Genomic DNA, 24,891 nt, shown 5'->3' with positions numbered 1-24,891 from the left:
CACGGCCGGGGCTGCCCAGCGACGACACCGGACCGCCGGGCCGGGAGCGCGAGGGGCAGCCGGGCCGGGCAGGGCCGGGCGGGGCCGAGCGGGGCCGGGCGGGGCCGAGCGGGGCCGAGCGGGGCCGGGCAGGGCCGGGCGGGGCCGAGCGGGGCCGGGCGGGGCCGGGCGGGGCCGGGCGGGGCCGGGCAGGGCCGGGCGGGGCCGAATGGGCCCGAGCAGAGCCGAGCGGTGCCGAAGCTCCGCGCGCCCCTCCGCGACGTTCCCGCCCCTAACTCATCTGCGTCTCCGCCCGCAGCTCTCGCGAGAGTAGCCGCGCTCCCGGCATGCACCTGGCGGGCCGGGCGGGGGGGGCGCTGTGAGGGAAGATGAAGGCGGCGGCCATGTTGGGAGCCGCGGGGCGCGGGCCGTGTTGAGCGCTCCGCCGAGGGCTGTGCCGGGGGTTCCGCTGTGTGGGGAGCGACGGCTCGGGGCGACAGGAGGACAGCGCTTACTACGACTCAGGGGCGGGCTTGCTTGGCTACTTGTGCCTAGCTTAAGGAGCCCTCGGCAGCGGCGAAGGGGTGTCCCTGACCGAGAAGCAGCGCCATGAGCGGGGGGACGCCCTACATCGGGAGCAAGATCAGCCTCATCTCCAAGGCTGAGATCCGCTATGAGGGGATCCTGTACACCATCGACACCGAGAACTCCACGGTGGCGCTGGCCAAGGGTAAGGACGCGGCCGGCCGGAGGAGCGGGCCCGGCGGCGCTCGGGGAGGGGCGGGAGGGGAGCGCGGCCGCGGGACGGGATCGAGGCCGCGGGACCGGGATCGGGCGAGGAGCCGGAGCCGCGGCGCTGTCCGGGCACTGAGGAGGCCCGGCGGGCGGCCTGCAGCCTGCGGGCTCCCGGCGGAGCTCGGTCTGGACCCGCCTCGTCCCGCCGTCCTCCCGGCGGGGCGGCTGCGGGGGAGGTGGAAGCGAGAGAGGGGCTGGTGTGGGAGCGGCGGCGCTGCGAGGCCCCGCTCCCCGCGTTCCTCCCGCTTCCCCCGCTCCGGGAAGGGACCCTCGCGGAGAGGAGCCGGCAGCGGTTCTGTGCCGGGGGCTGCTCGGAGGTGTTCCCAGTAGACTGCAAGTATGAAACCCGCGGCGGTGAAAGCGGTCCAGAGTTAGTGCGTGAAAGAGAGTAGGAGGGAGAGGGTAGAAAGAGGTTTTTTTTGCATCGTTAAGAATTCCAGACCCACACGGTGTAGGGCCGCGTATGGCTGAGTTGCTCTGCATCTTAGGACGGCAGACAGCTCGGGTCCGAAGGGAATCCTGAGTGCTGGATTACCGGCGAAAGCTGAACGTAAGGTGTTAATTTTGGAGGTGTATGGCACAGTGTAGTTCGAAATGGTACGAGAATGTTATCAGCCACGCGATATATAGATACACACACACACGCATTTATATGTTGGGAAAGAGCAGGGATCTTTGTGAATGTATAAGGAACTTGGAAAGACGGGTTTACTGAGAAGAGAGTTGGGGGCAAAAAAGAGAACTTTTGAAACTGGGCGTCCGAAGGGACTTCAGTGTTCCTCATACATGATAATTCATTCTCAAGGTAAAACATTAAGTCAGAACTTTTAATAACCTCTTTATAATAGATTCTGCAACACTCAGCGTTTTTTTCCTTTACACTTCTTGCATCTGTGAAGTCTTGCTAAGTAATCTAAACTCATATGTAAAAGCAGAGTCTATGCAGCCATTAGGTAAGGGGAAAAATCAGTCCTTGTCAATGAAATATTTGGGACAGGGAGGATTCCAGAGTTCGGTTCCTGGCCGATAGGAAAGGCTTAGCGCCGGTCTGTCCCGTTCTGCACAGCTGCCCTGGCTGCTGGTGCATCCCATGAGTGTGTTGGCTTTCGCTGGCCTTTGTGGTAGTTCTTGTTTGTGCGCTGTGTCGCTTTAAGGCCCTCCCTCCTCGCAAGCAGCACCCTCCCCCCGCTATGGTTTAAGAAATAGGTTACTCTGTTTTGAGAATGGTGATACATGGGCTTTGAAACGCCTTACGGTGGGTTTGGTCCCAGGCTTGCACATTTCGCTTATGGGGCAGAGTTAGCTTTCACTGTGTGATTTTTGCTTATTTCTGAAGTTGCCTTTAGCTGAAATTGCCTGGCTGGAGTTGCATTATCTGCTTTGAAAGGACAGCTGGTTTTGGTTTCTACAAGTAAAAGCTGGATATCGTGATTAAAAATAAATGTTCAGAGATTCCAGTTGCGTGCTGTGATTGTTAAGGTTTGTGCAAAAGCACATAGGAAAAGAATCCTATCCTTGAGGACTTTGTGATAATCTTGTCCAAAATTAGACCGATTTAGTGCTGACCAAGCCAATTTTGCGTGGCTTCTGGAGAGTGGTTAAGTCATGTAGTGGTTATCTGCCAAAGTGTACATATTTAAGATAGATCAGACTACGGTTACAAGTCTGATCTGCTCTCTTCTCATGGCTCTCATCAGAAGTGTTAATCTAAACCACTGCATTTACTTTAATAAAAATTGGCTGAGTTAGCTGAAGAATGTGTATTTTGTAATAGTGTTATGATTCAGAAGAGAATAAACCAGTATTTCGAGGCCACCTGGAACCAAAAATGTTGAGATTCCTGTGGAGCTGCGAGCAGCCGTGTCAGACTGTAGAGCAGCTCTGTGCCCGTGAGCAGTGCTCCGCTGGAGAGTATTCGCGTTTCTGCAGGCTCGGGCCGTTGCGTGTGTGCGACAGTGGATGTGTAAGGTGGCAGACGTGCTTAATTATTGGCCAGGTCTGTTTGTGAAAGCAGCAGAACTTTACTCTAGCTGTAAATATGTCGATCAGGTAATAGTTACCTCTTCTTGTGCTGAGTCCAGAAGTCAAACCAGAACTGTGAATCTTGACCACAAATATAATTTTTTTTTTGCCAGAGAGAGAGAGAGAAAAAAAAAAAAACCCTCAAAAGACTTGATGCTTTCAGTTGCTGAGCTGTGTAGTGTGTGTGACATGAGTGTTCCCTGAATTGAATGCAGGGCACCTTAGCCTTATTCATATTCTAACTGAGGATACTGAAATGGAGACATAAAGTGCAAAAGTAGAGGTGGAGTTTGTTCTTGAATAAGTACAGATTTGCCCAACTGTAGGATTTGTGTGGGCTGAACGAAAGCCAGAGATTAATCTCATGAAGTTGTGTTCATGGAATGCCTTCTTTAATCCTCAAGGGTTTCAGACAGAAATAAGTTTTTTGGGTTGCCAGCACAGGCTGTAGTCCTTCCTTCCTGGGAGCAATCTGCTCTAGTTCTCTAATTGGCATTTTGTTTACAATGTGGTGATCTTCTCACTAAGCAAAACTTGTGGCCTCTATCTCAGTTAGAGAAAGAAAGAACTGTTCAGTATTGAGCATAACATTTTTAACCTAAGCCAGAGTCTGATGAGGCCAAGTGATACATCCTATCACAAAGTGTCTAAGTGTATAGTTGGTAAATAACAGGGGAAACACCCATCCGTAGGGGATTCCAAACACCCCAAGCTGTGCAGCCGTTTGAGGTTCTTAAATGTTCTTGGTGCATATGTTGTCTTTGGATCAACAGCTTTTCAGAGACAGAGTCTGAAATCAAAACCACTCACTCCTATTGTCAAGCCTCAAGTTAAAATAACTTGTAATACCCTTCTAGTTCATGGTTCTAGTTAACACTTTTTTTTTTTTTTAATCATTACTAATTTTTAAAACATCATCAATCCCAAGCAATTCAAGAGGAGTTTGCAAGCTGTGGTTAGTTTTCTTGCTGGAAAATGATTGCTGCCCTACCTGGGGCATTTACAGAATAATCACAGTGCTTGATCTTAAATGTGGCACTAAAAAGGGGATGTGATCTTTCATATTAGTTACACATAATGCTTTTCCATTTCAAGGCACTGATTTAGAGAGAGTTATTTTTAATGCAGGGAAGTTGTATAAGAACAACCATATTGTGTCAGAAAAAGCTTTGTTCCTTCAACAACAGGGAATCCTTAGGTGTGTGAGTATAAGAAACAGGATTATGTATTGTCTCTGCTATAATGCATCAGTTCTCACTTAGTAACTCTTGCAACATTGAGAGTTGCATTTAGGACTATGATAATTGATAGATACTAATGAAACAGCTTTTGGTAATTTTAAGAAGCAGTTAAACTTCTGGCATTTTCAGCCATCTGCGACAGTGTTGTCCATGGTATAATGACACATCCAAAGGAAAACTTCCCTTTGAGACTTCTACAGAGCGTTATTTGCAGATGAAAGACTCAGAAACGCAGACAGAGGAAAGTTGAAATCCTGAGCTTGAGCTTATTCAGGGGTGGGAGCAGGAAAGGGAAGGGTTAAATTTCTATCAGGTTTTTAGGAATGTATTTTTTAGTCAGTTAAGTAACATGCTCCTTGCATGTCTTGAAGGTTAGGGCCTGTGTGCCAAACCAAACTTGGGCACAGTATGTCACAGCAGAAAAATTCCTCTTGTCAAAGCCTGTTCCATCTCCCTGTAAGTAAGGGAACGCAGGCTGAGGTAATTGTTCTGGAGGAATGAGCTGCTGTGGTGTGCAGGCATCAAAGCGCGTCTGCAGTGGAAGGGTTGTGATGTGGAGAGAGGTGGCAATTGAAATGCCTTGTTCACTTGTGGTGGTCTCGTTTTAGTGGTCACGCTCCTCCTGGTGCCTTGGGAGCAGGGAGGAGCTGGTGTCCGTGTGCCTTTGCTCCTCAGGGAGAGGAGAGTGGCGGTGCTGTGCGCAGACGGTGCCTGTTTGCAGCAATTCACCTTGTGGGGCAGCAGCGTCCTCCTGCTGGCAGAGTCATGGCTTCACTTCTGATTAACGTTCTGCTTAGATTCCCTGCGTTAATCAACAAGTAATGGATTCATTAACTAACTGACAGGCAAAGTTGCGGTGTTGCCATTGAACATTGTTGCTACAGTAGTGTAATGTGGTAATGTACATTAAAACGGCATGTAGTAGTAATATCACAGTCAAAATCTGTACAAAAATATGCTCACAGCACTTTAATATGAAGCTGCTGGAACGATTTGGGCACGAGTATATACATTAATAGGCTCAAGAGAGTTAGTTATTTAGCTAGCTGACTTGTGTATATTTACACTGACAAAAAATAAGCTTGCTTTTAACATGTACTGCTTGTCCTTTTGTTTGCAAGTCCTTAAGCCAGTTTAGCTCTTTCAGAAATAACAGAAAAAAACAATTGTGAAATGGACAAGGTAAAATTAATTCGATTTACTGCAGTTGAAAGATTGTCTTTCGCAGGACAATCTTTTTGTGCTTTTTTTGATCTCCTCTCACTCTTCAGTATTTTGCTATATATGAACTACTGCACCTTGTTCTGGAGGAAGGAGATAGTCTGAGGAAGTTCCCCAAGAGTCAGAGCTGGACAGAGCTCTAAGCCTGCTGCGGCTCCAATACCTTGTGCTTTTGATACTCTGGCAATTTAGTATTTCTGAGTATGTAAAAACACGGTCAAAACAGGTTATTTCTAAAATCCTGCTATACTGGCCGCTTCTCATATTAGACTTCTTACTTTCATGAGCTCAGATTGTGTTAAATCCCAGTCTAAGTGAGGAAAACACAAACCGTAGAGGTAGGTATGCCTTTGCAATATACAAAAAGTAACTTTCAACTCCTTAGCACTACCCTGAAGGATCTGACTGGGGTGGACTCGTTCGGTAGCCCTTCTTAAGATCACCACACACACAGTTCTGGTTCCTGTTTTAAAAGGAAGTTGGACTCGGAGTGGTTCTATTGGTTGCTTGTGGTGAGAGAGCGAGTCTGAACTGCAAGTCAGGGGAGTTTGCTTACCCCTCTCCAGCAGAGCAAATCTTCATTGCCTGAAATTGTGTTTGTACTTTGCAGAAGGCTGTGATAAAATCAGTTTGATTTGGGGCAAGGGAGAGGTAAAAGAAGAGTCAAGCTTTTAGTAGCAAGTCTTGATGTGTTTTATTGATAAACCTTTGGCAACCCTATCAGTGTCTTGAGTTAGCTGCACAGGCAGTTGAAGATCTTAAAGATGTATTCTAAATTTTGGCACTGAAGAACTTCCTTTTGATGTTATGGTAATTTCATGGTGTGGAGAAAGACACTTTTTTAGCATACACTGAAATCCCTTTACTTCTTTCAGCATGTCAGTAAATGAAAGTCTGGTGGTTCCCTTTTTTTATTGGTTTGGAATGGAGAAAGGTAATTGCTGGGTGCCAGAACTGTTCCTTTATGTGTCATGGGACATTAGTATTAATATTAAAAGACTTACCCAAAATAGTTTCAAAGCATATTTCTTCCACAGTTCATCAGATTTTTATTTGCATGTAAAGGCAAGATGCAACCCTAAACTTACTACCCTTTCTCTGTGGTGTCTCTATGGAGTAGTTTCTTCACTTTAGCTAGAAAATAAAATCCTTTGGTAACTAACTGATCATAGTCTGGCCATTGTTGTGCAGCTTTGTAGACGAAATGGCTGCTGGAAAAACCATTTCAATGTGGGACAGAGAGAAGCAGTACAAAATCAACTTTGGTTTTACTTACCAAGGCAGCAGGTCAAATGATGGAATGAAAGTCCAAGATAATTTATTAGGTATCTGATAAATAAGAGTATAAGATGGCCAGAAAGTCAGGGTAGATCCACGGTCAAGACAGTGAAATAGAAAAGCCTGGTGAATAAAAAGCAATGGAACGAACTGACCCAGGAATGCACATGACCCGCTGATAATGGTATTAAGCTACTGTGCATTACTTTGAGTTAATTTCTGTGAATTCTTAAGCTCCAGACACTTTTTTCTGAAGAGGAAAAGAAGACAGATTCCTTTCCTAACAAGGACTGACATTAACTGAACAGTGTGTGCCTTTTTACATTGCTCACACTTTGTAGTACCATTCAGAGCAGACTTTCAGATGCACAGAAACAGAAAAGATCATGAAAATCAGCTCACTAGATGATACATGAACAAAGTAATTGTGACTACTTAATGTTATTTTTCTTTGTAGTGTGGATATGATCTCTTTACCCTTGAATTATGCTTCTTAAAAAGATTTTAATACCTGACTGTTGAGCTCTGTTTATGCAGTATCACAAGAAGCAGCAGTGATGGAAGATGGCTGGTGCAGCCTGAGAAATGACTCAGTATCACTTTATACATCTCTACAGGAGACTCTGCTTTTCTTGACTAATGATTCTATGGCTGCAAATAAGTGCCTAATGATGTCTCCAAAATGTTGATGCATCTGAAAATGGAGGGAAATCTAATTCTGGTAAATTAAAGCAAAATACAGATTTTTTTTTTCCTGTCAGCATAACCTGTACCTTGCAAAGCAAACAAACACTTTCTAAAAGGTTGGAGCAAAAACAGTCATGAGGGATTGTTAAAGCTGCTACGAGTTGATGAGATTGTGATCAAATATGACTGTCATGATTTTGGGGGTTTGTTTTTTTGCCCTCTCTGGTTTCAATCCATTGTTAAGTTTTTTTGCTTACACAACTAGCCCTTGGAGACAAATCTCTTCTTCAGTTATTTATTTGTTTGTTTCATTTGATACTCACCCTGGGTCGGCAGTCTGAGGATGGGGAAAAGTTTCTGAGAGGGCAGTGACAGCAAAGTGATGATATCCATGTACAGTGCTAGTGATTATACGTAGTGCCAAAGGAACAGCTTGGTTGCTTCATTGCTGTGCAGTCAGAAAGTTGTTGGAATTCATACAAGGAATTTCATGTCTTGGTAGGGTGCACACTAGGAAGATAGTTATGCCCCGGTGAGTTTGCTTAATTTGGCAGAGATCATATGACATCATATGAACCTTATACCAACAAGAAGAATGCATTTTGCTTAGGGAAAATTGTATATACAGACCTCAGAATTCTTGTTGTTTTATTAAATTTTGAATCTCTTGAGAAATTCCCATTTGATAATTCTTAATATTCCAGATTTTAGTAGTATTAGCATATTTTTCCTGTTTTGCAAATGCAGAATATGAAGTATGTAAACTCATTTGTTCCTTGGTTCATAGGATTGCATTAGTAGCCAAAAAAACCTGCCTTGCTGCTTCCCCTTACTCTCATAAAACCATTGAGATATTCAACATGTAATAGTTGAATAGTTAATAGCATAAGTGATGTCTCAGTCTTTCAGCTTGGGTTTTAACTCAGATTTTTTTAGCTTAAATTACTTGTTTGTCTGAGGAGAGTTGATAATGATAAAGAATATGATGCCGATTCAGTAAGGAGTTTTTTCTCAATGAAATTTTATCCTTTTTATTTAAAGCTGTTGGTCTCTGCAGTATATTTGAAGCCCTTTTGTTGACTGTGGGATGTTTCATTCTTTTCCTCCCTTCCCCCCTCTGCAGTTCGCTCCTTTGGCACAGAAGACAGACCGACGGACAGGCCCATCCCACCTCGCGATGAGGTCTTCGAGTACATCATATTCCGTGGCAGCGACATTAAAGACCTGACTGTCTGTGAGCCACCAAAACCTCAGTGCTCCTTGCCACAGGACCCTGCCATTGTTCAGGTAAGTCACAACAGAGTTGTAAATAATTGTTGCTGAAGAGGTCACTTGCTAGCTTAAGTGCTCTCTAGCTGAGTGTTTAAAAATTAAAGTGTTTATCACTGTAAGGTTCACAACCCATTGTAAAGAATTCTGGAAGGATTTTCTCCTTTCACAGCCTTTAACTGTGAAAGTGAAGGTTGGAATCTAACTCTAGCACAGAGCACTACATACCAAAGCTGCTGTCTTTTCAAAACCAACTAATGATGTTTTGTAGGTCTTGATGCCTTTTTTGAAAGGGACTTGCCTTTAGTTGTTGGGAAGATCAGACTTGATATAAATCAAATGGAGTAGATGCTGAAATATTTCCAGATAATTAGTGGCTTTTGTTTGCTTGTTAGTTTTATTTTTTGTTTTAATGTTCAACATCTTTTGCTAACTATGACTTTAAAGTGTTTCATCTAGCTATGTTTTTAAACAGGCTTCATGCTATAAGGCAGTTATTTGAATAGTGAATACTTGGTTTCTGAGGGGAAAGCAACTTACAACTTGAAGCCTTCCGATTTAATTCATCTGTCATTTTGTAGTAAACAGACTGATAAATAGTTTTCTCAGAAATTTGTTGGCTTTTTGGTTGTGTTTATGGAGTATCTTAAAATCATCCCTGAGAGCAAGAGGAGATCTCTTGCTTCAAATGGGGGTCAATAATCCCATGTAATACAACTTTTCTACTTAATCTATTCCGTAGGATAGAATTCTTGAACTTCCTGATGATGTGCCCTTGCATTTCTCCAAGGATTTTATTAGATTAGGTGCAAGTCCTTCTGTCAGTTGTAGTCAAGAGTGGTGAAGTTACATTACTGTGCACCCCAATAACAGCGATAACCCCAGCCTCCTCCAGTGTGCTTGGGTGTCTTACTGTACCTGTGGGGTTTGAAACTTCAAGGAAAAAGATAGGACACTTCCTAAATTTGCCAGCAAAGTTTACATGTGTGTGTTGGACAAGAGAGTCCGGTGTCTGAGGTTATAGAGAAAAGAGTGCAAAATGTTGTATTACTATTCCACAGTCTGTGATCGTGGAAGGGTAAAAGTGCTTTCTAAGCTGTACGTACTTGTGAAAATGTTTATTTTAAAGTTCCTACATGTCTTGCCTCGCAGAACTATTTCCTAATTTTAGCGTAAATATGAATTTTTGCTAGTGTGTTGTGTGCTTTGTCTTTAGTCTTCACTAGGATCTTCGACTACATCTTCATTCCAGTCTGTGGGGTCCTATGGTCCTTTTGGCAGGATGCCTGCGTACAGTCAGTTCAGCCCAAGCCCGCTGGTGGGGCAGCAGTTTGGCGCTGTGGGAGTTGGTAGGTTCACTTTGGTTATCCGGTGTTTTCCTGGGAGTGAAGCTCTCTGTGTGCACAGACAGTAATCGCTGCTTAGAATTTCATCAGTGTCTTATCCTAAGGCAGATTCAAAGTCTTCCATCTCTGTTAGTTCTGCAGTTTAGCTCGAAAGTGGAGAGTTCCTCATAGTCTGCATCTTAAATCAAAATCATTATGATTGAGAAGTAAACAGCTATCTCAGAGGGACCAGTATTCCTTATATTTCACAAGTGGTAGAGGCAGCCCCTTCAGAGAAGCCCCATAGCTGTGCTGTGGGGTTGACCAGGTGCTGTGTGCCTTAACTAAGGATTTGGATTATTCAGCAGCCATGTGCCGGTGCAATCCTCCAGCTGTTCCTGAGGTGTTGGCTAGCTGGGAAATAGATGCTGGAAGTATTATTTGTGACCTGCACAGCCTAGTTGCTCCTTTAGACTGCACCTTCTCTCTGAGACTCCCCAACCAACTGTCCTTCCTCCCTGAGAGTTTATTTCACAGTTCAGTTTTTCTCATGGGAACTTACAGTCTCATAACTGTGCTGGCAGCAGTGTTACTCCTGCTACTGAAAATGTTAGCCATGCAAAAGAAGGACTGTAGAATTGGTCGTAATTTGATATAAATTAACAACATTTGACAGTCATATTTTTGCTGAAAGGCTCTTAAGTGGAAATATATACCAATAACATGTATGGCTCCATAAGATGACTGTGTTTTTTTAATACTTGTGATGGTGAAGTTAGAAGTGCTCTTTTGTTTTTCATTTTAGATTGAAAAATCAAGATATTAGTCGTACCAGCCTATGTGTGTACATCTGTTAGATTAAACTAAAAGTATATGAGAAGGGCAGGCTTACGTATACTCTAGAATAACTGCCTAATAAAGCTTCACTAATCATGTAGTGCTAGTTTAAAATAAGTCTAAACCAGATTTTACAACTATATTATTTCTTTCAAAGCAGGAGGTTCTTTAACATCTTTTGGAACAGACTCTTCAGGCAGTGCTAGCATGTCCCAAAGCACTGCAGTTGGTTCCGCGTTTACAACAGATGCAAGATCACTAAAGACACAGATGTCTCAAGGTAAAATCTTTTTTAGTGACTTCAGGTTTTTTTTGACGAGTTGTGTCCATGTGGTTTTGGTGGTTGCCAGAAAAGCCAACCAAACAGCTGAATTCTCTCATGAAAACACTTGGTATTAAGCCTGGGAGACACTGAGAGGCTTTGTGTTTGCTCTTTAAATGTGTTTTCTCTACATCTTGGTGTGCTGTAGGTAGTAACACATTTATTGTTACCCTTAAAGCACCTGTACTGAGAAGTAGAGCTTAATTAAGTGAAATAGTGTTAGCAAAGAGATACATGTGGAAATTCACTATTTAGTTTTGTTAATAACACGGCAGAACTGCAGATACTTCATACTGAGTGAAATGAGAGCTCCTTCAGCATAAAATTTTAAAATCTTTATTCCTAACTGTAGTTCTTCTGTTCATGCATAGTTACATAGATGATATTAACAGCAGACCTGATTTCCTGTAGAGGTGGTGACATGACTTTTAAATCAGCTTAATATGAACAGGAACTGTATGGATAGTTTATGTAATATTGAAAAAAATGAGATTCTGGATGATATTTGAATGGCAAAGAAAAAAGAAACTAAACATTGAACACCTTCACCCTCACCTTCTTGCAAGTGTTGTTAACATTGCTCCTTAAAAACCCAAGCCCCATTATTTCCTGCTCTTCCGCTCTTCCTTGCTGTCAAAGTGTGTGCTGAGATAGATTCCTAATGGTGTTTTTAAATTACTCAGTCATGTTAAAAGGCAAAACAAACAGGTTTTTTCCCTAAATTCCAGCTGAGATTTGTGTACCCGTTAGGAGTGTTTCTAGGACTAGTTGAGTGGGTCGCCAAAAATAGGTTCTACTTTGTTGGAATAATGCAAGGGGCAAAAGTATGCTGAGCATTTCTCTGTTGAAACAGAAGTTTGGTTTTCTGCGGTTAAAGCCTGTACGATTTGTGGACGTGTATGCCATATGCTCTGGGTGAGCATGCATTCTGCCACAACATTCCTGTGGTTTTCTCTGAGTTTTTGCTTTTAGAAATATTTTTCGTCTTTGTCAATCCCAAGTGTGTTATGGTTGGATTTATTGTTTGGTTCATGGGTTTGGTTTATTTTTTGTTTTCCTTTTGTTAGTTTTGTAATGAGATAGATAGAACCTTGTTCCTTCCCTTACTGGGACTTGAGTCTTATTCTAATTTCTTAGTAGATTTACCTATTTGATATTGGAAGCTTGTCTGGCTGGATCAATGGCTCCGTTCCGAAGGTGCTTCTGCCCGCAGCCCCTCGTGCTGCACGTGGCCCTGTGTGAGCAGGGCTGTGTGGGGCAGCTCCCCCGGCTCCTTTTCTGCACTGAGCCACTGTCCTTGCACGGGCAGGGATCCTGCAGCAGTGCCTGAGCAGCGTCACAGCTGCCTTTGGGAGCAACCTCTTCCCACTTGGCAGGGAGGGAGAAGGGAGCATTTTTACATCCAATCAACGCCAAAGTGTGATTCCACAGCTAAATGTACATCATTAATGGGTTGGTAGGGCTTGGGTGTCCTACCCCTTATTTCATTTTACAGTGAGGGAAGGGGTATTCTTAAACATCCTTTTCTGAATTAGTGGATCTGATGGTGCAGAATTTTTTTTTTTTTTTTGACACAGCTGCCTTAACTGCTAAGGCAGATAAACCTGTCAGTCTAGATTGGTTGAGACCAGTAACTCCAGTAACTCACCTCTGCAGATGAGAAATAACCGTGCGGGGTTTGGTTTGGTTTTGTTTTTTCCCCAGGTCGTTCAAGCCCTCAGATGGACCATTTGAGAAGGAGCCCCACCATGGAACAAGCTGTTCAAACAGCTTCAGCCCACCTGCCCACTCCAGCACCAGTTGGGAGGAGGAGTCCTGTACAAACCAGACCTTTAGTGTCTGCAAGCCAAAAATCCCTAGAGAACCAAGAGCACAGGCGAGGTAGCTTTGGATAGTTTTCATGCAGCTTAATTCCTTGCATACACATACAAAGTGCTATTTTAAAGGGTAGTACATAGGAATTTTCCTGCTGGCCAGCAGAGACCTGGATTAGATACATATTTCTTTTTAAATTTAAGCATATATTCTAAATTACTTATTTTCTCTTTTATGATTTAAACATGTGATTTAAATTTACAGGTTTGGATTTTTTTTAAAAATCTGAACTATATATACAGAACTGATCAAAAATACATAATTGGATAAACAAATCATGTTTTTATTTCCAACTTTAGCTGAAGCACACAAGGTTTCAAGATCAGAAAATGAACTCAGAAATGAAAACAAACGACAAATTGGTAAATCATGTTTTGAGAAATAGCTATCGTTGCTTTCAGACCAATACTTTTTTAAGAATTTGCTAAAATACATAAATTCTTTCACATTTTGCTTTGAGAAAGTAACAGCTTTGCATTGAGCCAGAAGAATACAAGCAAATGGTCAACATTGAAGAGAAAAATCTTTTCTTGTTGTTTTATACTAAGCAATCAATTTAAATAAAAATATAAATTAAGTATATGCTTTATATAACAGATTTATGAACACAATAGAATGAAATAAAAGCCTTTCTAGAAATATACTTGACTGAAAAGCCGCTAATATTTTAATTTGTCTTCCAAAAGCTTTTAGTGACTTCTAGAGAGTCTTTTAACACACAAATTTAGTAGTTATGCTTTCCGTGTCACTTTCTTTGTTACTGTAAGTGAATTTACAAATTACAAGCTGCTCTGATGGGACTTTAAACAACAGGCATTTTCTTCCTGCACTTCTGAAGTCCCAGCCTGTTTCCCCAGGAATTAGAAAGCAAACCAAAACACAAAACACCCTCCACCATCCTCAGAGAAAAGCCAATCCACAAAGCAAAACGAAACAGAATTTCCCTCTTTTCAGTTCCAGGTGCACCTGCAGTACGGAGAGGCCGTGGAGGACACAGAGGGGGCCGAGGAAGATTTGGTATTAGGAGGGATGGTCCAATGAAGTTTGAGAAGGACTTTGACTTTGAAAGTGCAAATGCACAATTCAATAAGGAGGAAATTGATAGAGAATTTCATAATAAACTTAAATTAAAAGGTAAAACAATTTTTGCTTTAGATTTGAGCATGGAAAAACTGTGTCTTGCTGTTTTGATCCTACCTTGGAGAACAACTCTTAAAAGGCATATAGAATTAAGTCTTGTTTGCAGTTACTAAAAAATCAATTTAAATAAAAATCTATTTAAATAAAAACCAATTAATCAGTAAACTGGGGTCATATGTTAATTAAATACTTGGGTCACTGTTTGAGTTTTTAACAAATTTTAACTAGCAGATATCATCTGTGAAGTTCTAACAAGTTTCTGTTAAAAGTGCAGGTTACTTAACCAGAAGTCCCAATAATGTTTATTACTGTAAAGTTCTGCAAAGGATGCAGTAAAAGAAAATCCATGGTTTAGATTGTCAATTATTAGACCAAAATTATAATGTCAATTATAGACCAAAAGCAAAGGAGTTTGGGGTCAGAACTTCGTTGTAGTATGTCGGAGAATTTGTTTGAAAGTTTCTAGCATTTCCTTGCTTTTATCCTTTTCCAGAGGAACACAGGAGTAGTTAGAAACCATGCTGCCAGCGCTCCTTTTCTAGCAGGCTTCTGTTTTGATTACCTCATTCTCTTGTGACCAGCCACCTGTTTGTTACACTGCTGCTACTATTTTTGGACAAAATTGTTGCAGGTTAATACAGTGAGTTCCCTGTTTCAGTGAATGATTGGCTAAAGGCTGGGAAACAAGAGGTGGGAATAAATGGTCAGATTTCAGTGTAGAGTAAAAACACCAGTTGAGTCCCATAAGGTCTGTCCGGGTGCTCACCTGTTTTTCTGGATCATTTCTCCATCAGTGGATGGTTTGCTGTTTTTACTGTTTTTTCAGAATAATAAAGAGAAAAGGGAACCCTAGCCGTGAATAGCTATAGAAATGTTTGCGAGTGTGGTAGTTCTTGTGTGTGGTGTGGAAAGGTTGAGCTGGTTTTCTGAAGTTTATGCACAGCATTGTGAGATTGAAGCTGTAGACATTTAGGAATGAGATTTGAAGATAGCAGTAGCTGCTGGTGTTGAAACATCAGCTTTGTTTTCAGTACCGGTTAAAACACTGAGTTGAACTTGAGGCATTATTAGGAAATAAATACATCACAAAGTCAGAATGCTGGCTCTGCTTCTCAAAGGAAATGGCAGCAAAACCTGAAGACAAAGGAGGACAACGGGGATGAACAAAACCATGGTTTTTTAGGAGGAGTCACTGAATGAGGCTCTTAAGCATGGGAAAGAGGTAGCTGAAGAGGGGAGAAAATAGATGGATATCAAATCTGTTCTGCTGCAGGATTTTTTGGTCACTAAACCAACAGGAAGCATAGAAACCTCCAGACAGCAATACATCCTAATTTACATGTCAAATTATTTGATTTCCACATGAAATTATTTTTGTAGCATTCAATATAATTCTTCTCTGACTGGGAATAACTTAACAGTTATTTTAGGCTGGTTTTTTTAGGCTTCTTTTTACTTTTTATTTTCCAGAAGATAAACTTGAGAAACCAGAGAAGCCTGTAAATGGAGAAGACAAAGGTGACTCAGGTGTTGATACCCAAAATAGCGAAGGGAATGCTGATGAGGAAGATCCACTTGGACCCAATTGCTACTATGACAAAACCAAATCCTTCTTTGATAACATTTCCTGTGATGACAATAGGTATGGCCTGCAAGGAGAAGCTTGTTAGTCTGCTTAATGCATGTTTATATCATAAGGTACTGTCAGCACTGCTCATTACAATGAAGTCTGAGTCAAAGGTGATTGCAGCTTATTTCCACATGCAGCTGGCAAAAATAAAACAGGAATAAGAAGCACAAAATTTCTTTGTGGGCAAGTGCAATATGGTCATAGGAAGGTATTTTAAGATGTTTTAGAGCCATGCTTTTAGAACTTAGTGCGCAGGCTCTTAGAACCTAATGCCCAGGTTCTAGAATCTCCTTTCCAGATTTACTAAGATGTGGAGGGGTTTGTTTGTTTTGCTTTGCTGCTAAATTAACTCTTTAGTTAAATCAATTATGACCCTGCTTTGGTAATGGTTTCTAAGCTGTCTTGGCCAGTAGTGTTGTTCAAAGGGGCAGATAGCATTTCAGGAAAATTAAAGCTTATCTTTTGCTGCTGCCTTTGTATTAGACACGATGATGTGGATTGCTGACCTACTTTGACTTGGGGGAGGGGGAGTTGGTGGTGGTACTCCCAGCCAGATAAAATAACATCTGTAACTGTAAACTGTTTCTTGCTTCCAATGATACTGCGTGCAGAGGCTACAGAGCGTGCTTTTCAGTATGGCGAACTCTTAGAGCGTTATTAATATCTAATTAATGACCCTGTACCGTATTCCTTCTCGATGAGTCCAGTGAACTGTGGCAGACACCTGGGTTCTTGTGGAAGGGATACTGTGGAGATTTACCGTGTGATTCACGTATTGTTTTTCACCTCACGGGCTTTCTGGCGCCTCTCCCTTCCTTCCCGAGCGTTTCACAGCAATCCCTGTTGGTTCTGTGCTGCAGGGAGCGGCGACCCACCTGGGCCGAGGAGCGGCGGTTGAACGCCGAGACCTTCGGCATCCCCCTGCGCCCCAACCGCGGCCGCGGCGGCTACAGGGGCAGGGGCGTCATCGGCTTCCGAGGGGGCAGAGGCCGGGGCGGCGGCAGGGGCGGCTTCCCCGCCCCCCGCGGCTTCCGCGGCGGATTCCGAGGGGGCCGTGGAGGCAGGGAGTTCGCCGACTTCGAATATAGGGTAAAGTGCTCTTCGTGTTACTCTGACCCAGTCCACCGCTCTGGGAAAGGAGCGGTCACAATCTCCTGCTTTTAGATTCGATGTTGAACTAGAACTGCCTGAGCGGTATTTTGCAGGGGCTCTGAGCTACCTTTTTGAAAGCCCATTAATGCTGAAATTTTAGTTACATGGCATCACTTTACTATCAATAGCCAAAAATAAAGGTTGCCTTTCGTCACATGCCCTGAGTAGCTATTTGATAGCTGGTATTGGGGAGGAGAAGAAAAAGAAGGGGAAAAAAAGTTCTACAGATTGAATGCAAGTGTTAGAGATGTAAATTGCAAGCATTTTTCCAAGCAATATTGTAAAATATAAAGGGAGAGGGGGAATAATTTAACTTGCTTCCATTGTGCAACAAACTTTTGAATTCTTTGTGAATGAGTTGGCACAAGCTCTAGACTGGTGTACTGGTTAGAATCAGTAACGAAGACAACTATCCAGATTGGTTCAGATAAACTAGGCCTTTAGAGTTCTGACTGGGACAGAACAACAACTTCTGCTAGTTTATTGCACAAGCAGTTAGAGTTTTGCAAACAAGAATCTCTGATTTTTTTAATAGAAATTTTAATTTTTTTAAATTTAAAAAATGGGGGAATTATGCCACAGCACATTTCTCCCTGTTGTGAGACATCCCTCACCTGTTCCTTGATTAGTTTTCACAGTTAGTCCTATGACTTAAAGAAACTTTGGGTAGCTGAACATGAATGGAAATGAAGGATTGAAGATGAGCAGTTTGACTTTCTGAACAAGAATTTTGCTGCCTTCCAGTTGAGTAGGAAGTGGTGTAAGGGCTGAGGATTTGTGCTGTGCTTTGTATTCGGTGTGATGAGCTGCTCTGCTCATTGCCAGGCTGAGGGGGTTTCACAGATGCCAACCTCATCTCCTCCAGAGGTCTCCTTTCTGCTGCAGGACGTGGGGAATAGCCAGCACAGCACAACTGCTCCCAGGGCTGTTGCCCAAATTAGTTTGTAGGGTTTGTTTTGCAAAATGAATTTTAACACTGTGCTTTTGTTCCCTCTAGAAAGACAACAAAGTTGCTGCGTAGTCTACAAGAAAGCTACAAACCAGGTGAACGTCTAGATCTTCTTGAATCAGAGAATTAGTTTTGATCTCTGCAAAGAATGAAGTTAATTTGCTGTATACTTGTCACCAGCACTGGGATTTAACTATTTAATTTCAAAGGGGTGTAATGCAGTTACTTTTGAGAAATGGCCATCTTTGAAAACAGTAAGCATTAAATATATTTGAGACAGAAGGATAAGTAATTTCTTATGTATAGTTAATTATAAGCAGTACTTCGATGGAGTTTTAAGTATTTTTTCATCACTGAAAGGATTTTTCTTATTACTAAACTGTATTTGATAATTGCTTCAAGTTGTAAGGACAATGGTATGCAGAAGGCCGTCGATACTGTGAGTGTTTTGACCCACCGAAGGTTGTTTTTTGGAAATCCTGTAAAATCCCTTTTGAGGTAGTTGTTCTTGTATCAACTAGGGTGCTGGACAGTAGAAAACTTGCTTTGTCAGTCAGATATGTACACACAGTAAATACTGTTTCTTAGGCAAAGGAAAGTTTTTATATAGTTGTAAAATTCCATTATATCCCATTGCCAAAGAAACATTACAAACTTTGTATAGCTGTATAAAAAGCAACTAATTTTTTAAAGAATAAACATTTTTAAGTCGGTAAACATACTGTTATTGCAGAAAGTTGATATGCTGAAGAACACTGAATTAGTTGGGTTTCTTTTTCTTTAGCAGCTTTTCAAGCTTAAATGTTTGATTTTATATTTGGACTATAATGAAGTTTTGAAAATGTTCTTCCATTACACAAAACTGGATACACGCTTCACTGCTCTTGCAAGAATTTGATTTTGTAGTTCCTGGCGTATCACAGGATTTGACCAAGTTAAGGAGATATTTTCAAAAAAAGAAGAAAAGGAATTTTCATATGTCAAGATTTGCAATTAATTTTACTTAGTGAGAAATATTAACTTTTTTTAATAATGGACCAGGCACACGAGTTGGTGATTCTCCTGGAATGCCTGGGATAAAAGTCTGTCTCCATTTGTCAATTCTTGAAACGTTAACTTTGTTGTAATACCTGTAGACATGAGCAATTTAAAGAATTCTTAGTGTTTGAAGTTGTTTGCATTTTGATAGACCGTAGCTTGGAGACATTGAGACTCTGGTTCTAAGACCACGAAGTCACAAATGACAGTACGGACTTTTTGCCAATTCTGGATAACTAGTTGCAACTTTCTGATATGCTGAAATAGAAACCTGGTCATTTGTGTCTGTGTATGTATATGAAGGCCACAGGAATAAAGGGATCCAAAGATTACATCACTTTGATCTAATTTGCTGATTTTTTTTTTTTTTTTTTTACTTCAGAATGTTCAGTGGTGATAAAGACGTGAAAAACTGCACTGTTGAAAAATTGGAATATTTAAAAGTGGTTGATAGAATCTTAATTTTATAACTTTTGTATAGCACTACAAGGAAGTATTTTGTAATTGGTTTCCTTATTAAGGTCAAGTATTTGACAGCTGTAGAAGTTAGATAATATTGTTTAGTAATGTTTTTGCATGTTTAACAACTGCCTTTTGGGCTCCACAAGTCATGATTCTGAACACCTGTTGAGATTTTTGACCGTAGCGGCGAGTGCTGTCCTGTTGCAATAACTCTTTACTGTCTGAGGTGTTCCAGCTGTAAATACCCGGGCCGGGAGCCGCGGGGGGGTGAGCCCTGCGTCGCCCCGTCCCGCCCGCCCAGGCTTTCTGTTTTTTATTTGGAAGCGGAATAAACTGTTCAGTAAAAGCGGCACGGCGGCGCTCGTTTGTTGCGCGCGGGGCTGGGCGCGGGCCGGTCCCGGCAGCGGCGCGTGCGCGCGGCCCGGCCCCTCAGCCGGGAGCCGCCATGTCCGTGGCGTTCGTGCCCGAGCGGCTGCGCGGCGCGGCCGAGGTGAACCAGGACACGCTGCAGCGGGTGAGCGACCCTGGGCTGGGACGGAGCCGGGACTGGGCCGAGGCCGAGCCGGACGGTGACGCGGGCCCTTCCGGCTCGCTCGGGGCAGAGCTGGCCGGGGCGGGGCGGAGGCCGGGGCGGGCGGTGACGGTGCTCTGTGCCGCAGCTGCTGGAGGAGAACGACCAGCTGATCCGGTGCATCGTGGAGTACCAGAACAAGGGCCGCGCCACGGACTGCGTGCAGTAAGTGACCGACGTGGGCGGGCAGGGCGGAGCGCCGGGGCCCAGGTGGCGGTAACGGGAGTGGAACGCGGCTCGAGCTCCTAGAGCTTTCCTGCCGCCACGAGGAAAACGCGGCGGGGCTTACGAAGGGGTTTCTCCAGAATCATTTTCAGAGGCGTATAAGGCGCGGATGGACCCTGCCGCCTTGGGCAGGGCGTTTGCCCGGTGTTCCTGTGACGCCCGCTCCGCCCTCCGTGCCCTGTGTGGCACACCGAGCGGTGTCGCAAGCAGACGGCGGCTCTGCCGCTCCAGCACCTTGGGGCAGCCGCTGCAGCTGCTCAGAGCGGCCCGGCAGGCAGCTCTGTCCTCCTGCTCCGCTGCCGTTCTGCGGCTTTCAGGCCTGCGAGCTCAATGTCCTACTTCCCATCGAAGTTGGGTAGTAGCACATGCTCGGCTACCGAGTGCAGCTCAGTACGTTATACCGGGCTTCAGAATAAGAAGAACACTAAGTCTCCCCTGATTTATTATTCTAGTTTGCTTTCTTTTTCCCTAACTGCAAATACTGATCAGAGTACACGAGTGCAAGTATGGGTAGTTGTCTAGAAAAGAACGTCTCCTAGATCCTGTGTTTCCTCCTCTCATAGGTACCAGCATATCCTGCACAGGAACCTCATTTATTTAGCTACAATTGCTGATGCCACTCCACCCAGGACGCAGAAGCCTGTAGACTGACAGCAATGCCTGGATGTGAGCAGTGCTGCTTTCAGAGGCTGTAGAAATAGTTTAGAGTTCCACTTTGGAAACCAAGAAGGTGTGGGTTTGAAAAAAGCAGGTAAAAAGTGATCTGTACTTCTGTGTTTAAAATATGAATGTAGTTTTCAGTGTAGTATTAGGCCAGCTTTTTCCCTGTTACTGTAACTAACACAGCTTAAGAATGGTAATAATCACATTCCCTTTTCCCTCTGAAAAACTCGATTCAGTGTACTTCTGGGAAGAGCATGGTTGTCAAGACAGCACTATGGGAAGCAGAGCCCATTTCATGAGTAAGATTTGGTAATAACAAGGTAAATGTTACTCTAGGTGACTCCTACCTCCAACATGACAAAGTTGGGCATGTGTTCCATATATAAAAGCAGTAGACTCTTGTATCCTGTATCAGAACAATCGTCCTAAATAAATAAACTAAAGTTGTTTTTAAGTTGTAGTATATACTGAATTAACATAATACATTAATTAAAGAGCTGCTCCATGATTTAGTCAAACAGAAATGTTAACTTTCCCAGGACTGGTGGGATTGCCACACCATGCAGCAGTTATGTGTAAGGGAGAAACCAAGCTATTAATTTTAGCTTTTGCCCAAGTTTATTAAGGCTTTTTCTCTGTGCTTGAAATGCTCTGTAAACAAGTCAGTTCTCGCATAATAAAGATGGGTTCGTGTGCTTCCTGAGTACTGTCAGCATTGCTGGCCAGCTGCTTGCATGAGTGCTCCTATCCAGTAAGGAAGAAAGCAGCTTTGCACACCCTACATATGGCATTCCAGTGCCACAGTTAACACACACTGAACTAACAGCCTTGATCACAGCAGGGAGGGGGACAGTTTCCTTTTTGCTTACTACCTTCAAAGTTATTGGCTCCAATTCCTAAAAATTTGAGTAATGTGATTTTGGCAATGTTTACCTGCACTACTGGTTCAAAGATCCTGCTGGCATTGTCTGTACCACATTCTTCTGTGACAGCACCTGAGAAAGCACCTTTAAAGATTGGACTGTGCATAAAGTTCATTTTTATATGATAGAGTCAGTAAGTAGGCAGTTGACAATTTTCAAACTGTTAAATAATCCCATGTTAATGTAATAAGATCTTTGTTTACAAACTGAAGTTACAGTTTAAGGTGCTGCTCATTTTCAGCAAGGTGCGTATTTTAAACAGGTATGACCTATTAAATGTATATCTTTAATAAAGCAAATAGTTTACTTTTACAGAAGCTTTAAAATACAAACTGTACAGTTCCAGTTCAGAAGCATTAGCTATTCACAAGAAGCACTGCAATAAGGGTAAGTTAACTAAGCACCAAACCCTTGCACTTGGCAGTGTAAGTGAAGGTTAAGGGCAAGACTCATTTGCCAAGTGCAACAATTCTTAAAATTACCAGTGTTCAGAACAATCGGAAGCAAAGGACAGAGTAGCACCCACGTGGTCAAAATGCAGACAAACTTTCTTTGTGTTCACAATTCACTTATGGAGGTCCAGAAACTTGCCAGCATTTGTAATTATGAATGAACTGCAAAAACTATAGCAATCATTTTGGCACTTGTTAGAAAAGAAGTTCAAAATTAAGTTGTTTTCACTAACTTCCATTTTGGTCTTAGTATGAACAACCAAGTAAGTACAACCAAATTTGGGATTTAATATTAGATCTAAACAACAAGATTTAGGAAACTCGAAACCATTCATGAAGTTAAATAACCACTAACATTTTCAGTGGAAGGTTTTCAAAATTATAGTAGTACAGACCATTAACAATTTACAGACAGAAGCCACACTGATTGTGCAAAGCACATTACTGTAAAAAGTCTATGTACAGCAAACAAATCTTTGTAAACATGGTAAGTATGAAGTTTCAGAAAACATGGTGACAAATATCATAAATACAGGCAACATTGGCATCCTCAAACAGCACAAAAGGTAACAATCTGGGCCTGCAAATAGAGCCCGTCACCATACAAACAAAAAAGGTGGATGGGTTTTAAATACCCAAATGTTTAATAGTTTTAGTGTTGTGTATACTTTTTATTTTTATATATATATATTTATATATATATATATAATGTATTTATTTTTTGGTATCTTTAGATATAGATGTACTTAGTTTGTAAAACCAAAACCAAAAAATGTGCTTTATCTTCATTGAAAAATTATGTAGTTAGAACTAATAACCCATTTTACTAGTAGATAACATATTAGAATGATATGACTTAAGAAAAATATAAAAATAAGATTAATACTGTCAAAACTCTTATACCAGAAAATATTGTGGTTTTTAGACTCTTTCAAAGATGAAATATGAAAATTTAAATAAGCTCTAACTATATAAAGAATCTTCTGTAATCTCAATTAATATACAGTGGGATAGGTATACATATATTTACCATTGTTCTTGAATTTGTAAGCACCAGTCACTCGCCCCCATCCACTTTGGTTGGAAGATTATTCCTAATTCCACAGGTTCTCTTAATGGCACATATTGACTGCAAATAATTATCCTTTAAAAAATAATGTTCTTTAAACTAACTGCTACCCCACATTTCAGTTTTACTATCTTCTGAGCCAGCTCACAATTTTTAATCAACTGTAGCATCTGAAATAAGACTTTAAATAAATGCAAGTAGTCTCTTAGGCTTTGCTTTCACACCCTGCAGGAGCACCTTGTGGATAATGCCTTTGGCCAGATGCGGCCATAGGACACGGTTTGTGTGAGAACCAGGGTCCCTCTGTCCACACAGGTGTTGGGAACCAGGGTCCCTCTGTCCACACAGGTGTGTGAGAACCAGGGTCCCTCTGTCCACACAGGTGTTGGGAACCAGGGTCCCTCTGTCCACACAGGTGTGTGAGAACCAGGGTCCCTCTGTCCACACAGGTGTGTGAGAACCAGGGTCCCTCTGTCCACACAGGTGCCATCTATGTCAAGCAGCTCAGGTAATGTTGATGACACAAGGCTGAGTGGTTCTGCTGATCTTCACCTACAGTAAGGAAACTGCCACAAAACTCAGTTTTGTGACTGTTTCTGCAGCAGTTCCCAAATGAACTCGCTTGTGTAGCACAGGAAAAGCTGCTGTTGCACTTCATTTTAAAAAAGCCGCCCACAGGCTGTAATGGAGAATACAAAGGTTCTACAGCTTCTCCTTTATAAATTTAAACACAAACAGTGTTGAGCAAAGTGACCACTATATATTTGCTTCAACATATTCAATGTGTTTCAGTAGGATGTTTTAACTATAAATCTATATGAAAAATAGCTATAAAATACAGTGTTTCTTGTATGGTAGTCCTTCAGCAGTTCTTTTTAGAAAAAAAAAGTCTTGAAAGTAAAGGCAATTACACATTTTAAAAGCATTTCTACATCACAGTTTTGGGCTGTTTCATCTACACCAAACATATTGGCCATATTTGCTCAGCACTGTAGCTCAGAATCCAAGAGTTTGTCTATCTCACCCAAACCCCCTCAATCCCACATCAAGAGAGAAACAGGATATAGCCAACACAGCACTGTGAATCAGAGTCATGTCATTTTCATTTGGCCCTGTGCTGCATTTTCCAGTACGAGAAGCAGTTAGTACTGGTGCAGGTAAGATGGTCTGCGTTCGTGCTTTATTGGGAAAGATTTAAAGCCCTTGTTCATCTGTTTGTGCTGGGAAGCCTGTTGGGATTGCTGCTGCTGCTGCGCGTAGGCGAAGCTGGAGGAGATGCCGGCCGCCGGGGCGCAGTCGCTGGCCCACATGGGCGACTGGAGCATCTGCATGGTGTCACTCCACTGGCTCACGGGGCTGCTCATGGGGTACAGGGACGTGCTCTGGCTGGGCAGCGTGCTCGGCACAGAGGATGTGTGCTGCCACGGGGCCTTGGGAGGCCACGTTTTGGTCTTGTTATCCTGAGAAAACAAAATCAGTTGGGGGTGCTTTGGTTTAACAACAGAACGCTGCTTTCTGAGACAATGCTAATGTCACCTTATCACCTCCTTGAGGTATTTTCACAAGATTAGTTTATATTTGAAAGCCAAACTGATGCATACTTATAGCACTCTCAATTCTTAAAATATCTGCCCGTTAAAAAACATTCACTTCGGCTTGACACAGGTCCCCACTGACAGGGAAAAAGTAAATGACTTCCAATTTTAGTGTCTTAAGCTTGGTGGCTGACAAAAGCACCTCATGCTACTTGAGTTCAGATGGTTTAG

General features: G+C 42.5%; 3 protein-coding genes across 10 annotated transcripts in view; 2 read left to right on the top strand and 1 right to left on the bottom strand.

Annotated features, from left to right (window-relative positions):
* The first annotated feature begins 328 nt into the window (after nt 1-328).
* On the top strand, nt 329-19,570 carry LSM14A (LSM14A mRNA processing body assembly factor). Of its 4 annotated transcripts, none has more exons than XM_038147875.1 (10): nt 329-709; nt 8,347-8,510; nt 9,709-9,841; nt 10,815-10,934; nt 12,681-12,857; nt 13,151-13,213; nt 13,806-13,985; nt 15,462-15,633; nt 16,482-16,710; nt 17,771-19,570. In XM_038147875.1, exons 1-10 carry the CDS (start codon nt 589-591, stop codon nt 17,792-17,794), a joined length of 1,383 nt encoding a protein of 460 aa, XP_038003803.1. In that variant the 5' UTR covers nt 329-588; the 3' UTR covers nt 17,795-19,570. The 4 variants fall into 4 exon arrangements, with proteins under 4 accessions (XP_038003803.1, XP_038003802.1, XP_038003805.1 ...); XM_038147874.1 differs by having other exon boundaries at nt 10,812-10,934; XM_038147877.1 differs by lacking the exon at nt 13,151-13,213.
* A 31-nt stretch (nt 19,571-19,601) lies between these two features.
* SS18L2 (SS18 like 2) lies at nt 19,602-21,930 on the top strand. Its single transcript, XM_038147884.1, has 3 exons — nt 19,602-19,736; nt 19,882-19,958; nt 20,582-21,930. The coding sequence occupies exons 1-3, from the start codon at nt 19,668-19,670 to the stop codon at nt 20,667-20,669; spliced, it is 234 nt and encodes a 77-aa protein (XP_038003812.1). The 5' UTR covers nt 19,602-19,667; the 3' UTR covers nt 20,670-21,930.
* GARRE1 (granule associated Rac and RHOG effector 1) overlaps nt 21,872-24,891 on the bottom strand; it is a 58,441-nt gene continuing 55,421 nt past the window's right edge. For all 5 annotated transcript variants that reach the window (XM_038147872.1, XM_038147871.1, XM_038147867.1 and 2 more), the window contains one exon: nt 21,872-24,585. In XM_038147872.1, the coding sequence (XP_038003800.1) occupies nt 24,268-24,585 (318 nt within the window). In that variant the 3' untranslated portion in view covers nt 21,872-24,267. The remainder of the gene's footprint in view (nt 24,586-24,891) is intronic.

The sequence above is a fragment of the Motacilla alba genome, chromosome 11 (assembly GCF_015832195.1).
Source record: "Motacilla alba alba isolate MOTALB_02 chromosome 11, Motacilla_alba_V1.0_pri, whole genome shotgun sequence".
NCBI lineage: Eukaryota > Metazoa > Chordata > Aves > Passeriformes > Motacillidae > Motacilla > Motacilla alba.
This window is presented reverse-complemented; position numbering and strand designations above follow the sequence as displayed.

Coding starts and splice junctions, on each gene's coding strand:
- LSM14A (XM_038147874.1), top strand. CDS start 589: ATGAGCGGGGGGACGCCCTACATCGGGAGCAAGATCAGCCTCATCTCC. Junction 8,511..9,708: donor AGGACCCTGCCATTGTTCAG/GTAAGTCACAAC, acceptor CTTTGTCTTTAG/TCTTCACTAGGATCTTCGAC. Junction 12,858..13,150: donor GAACCAAGAGCACAGGCGAG/GTAGCTTTGGAT, acceptor TTCCAACTTTAG/CTGAAGCACACAAGGTTTCA.
- SS18L2 (XM_038147884.1), top strand. CDS start 19,668: ATGTCCGTGGCGTTCGTGCCCGAGCGGCTGCGCGGCGCGGCCGAGGTG. Junction 19,737..19,881: donor ACCAGGACACGCTGCAGCGG/GTGAGCGACCCT, acceptor TCTGTGCCGCAG/CTGCTGGAGGAGAACGACCA. Junction 19,959..20,581: donor CGCGCCACGGACTGCGTGCA/GTAAGTGACCGA, acceptor CTCCTCTCATAG/GTACCAGCATATCCTGCACA.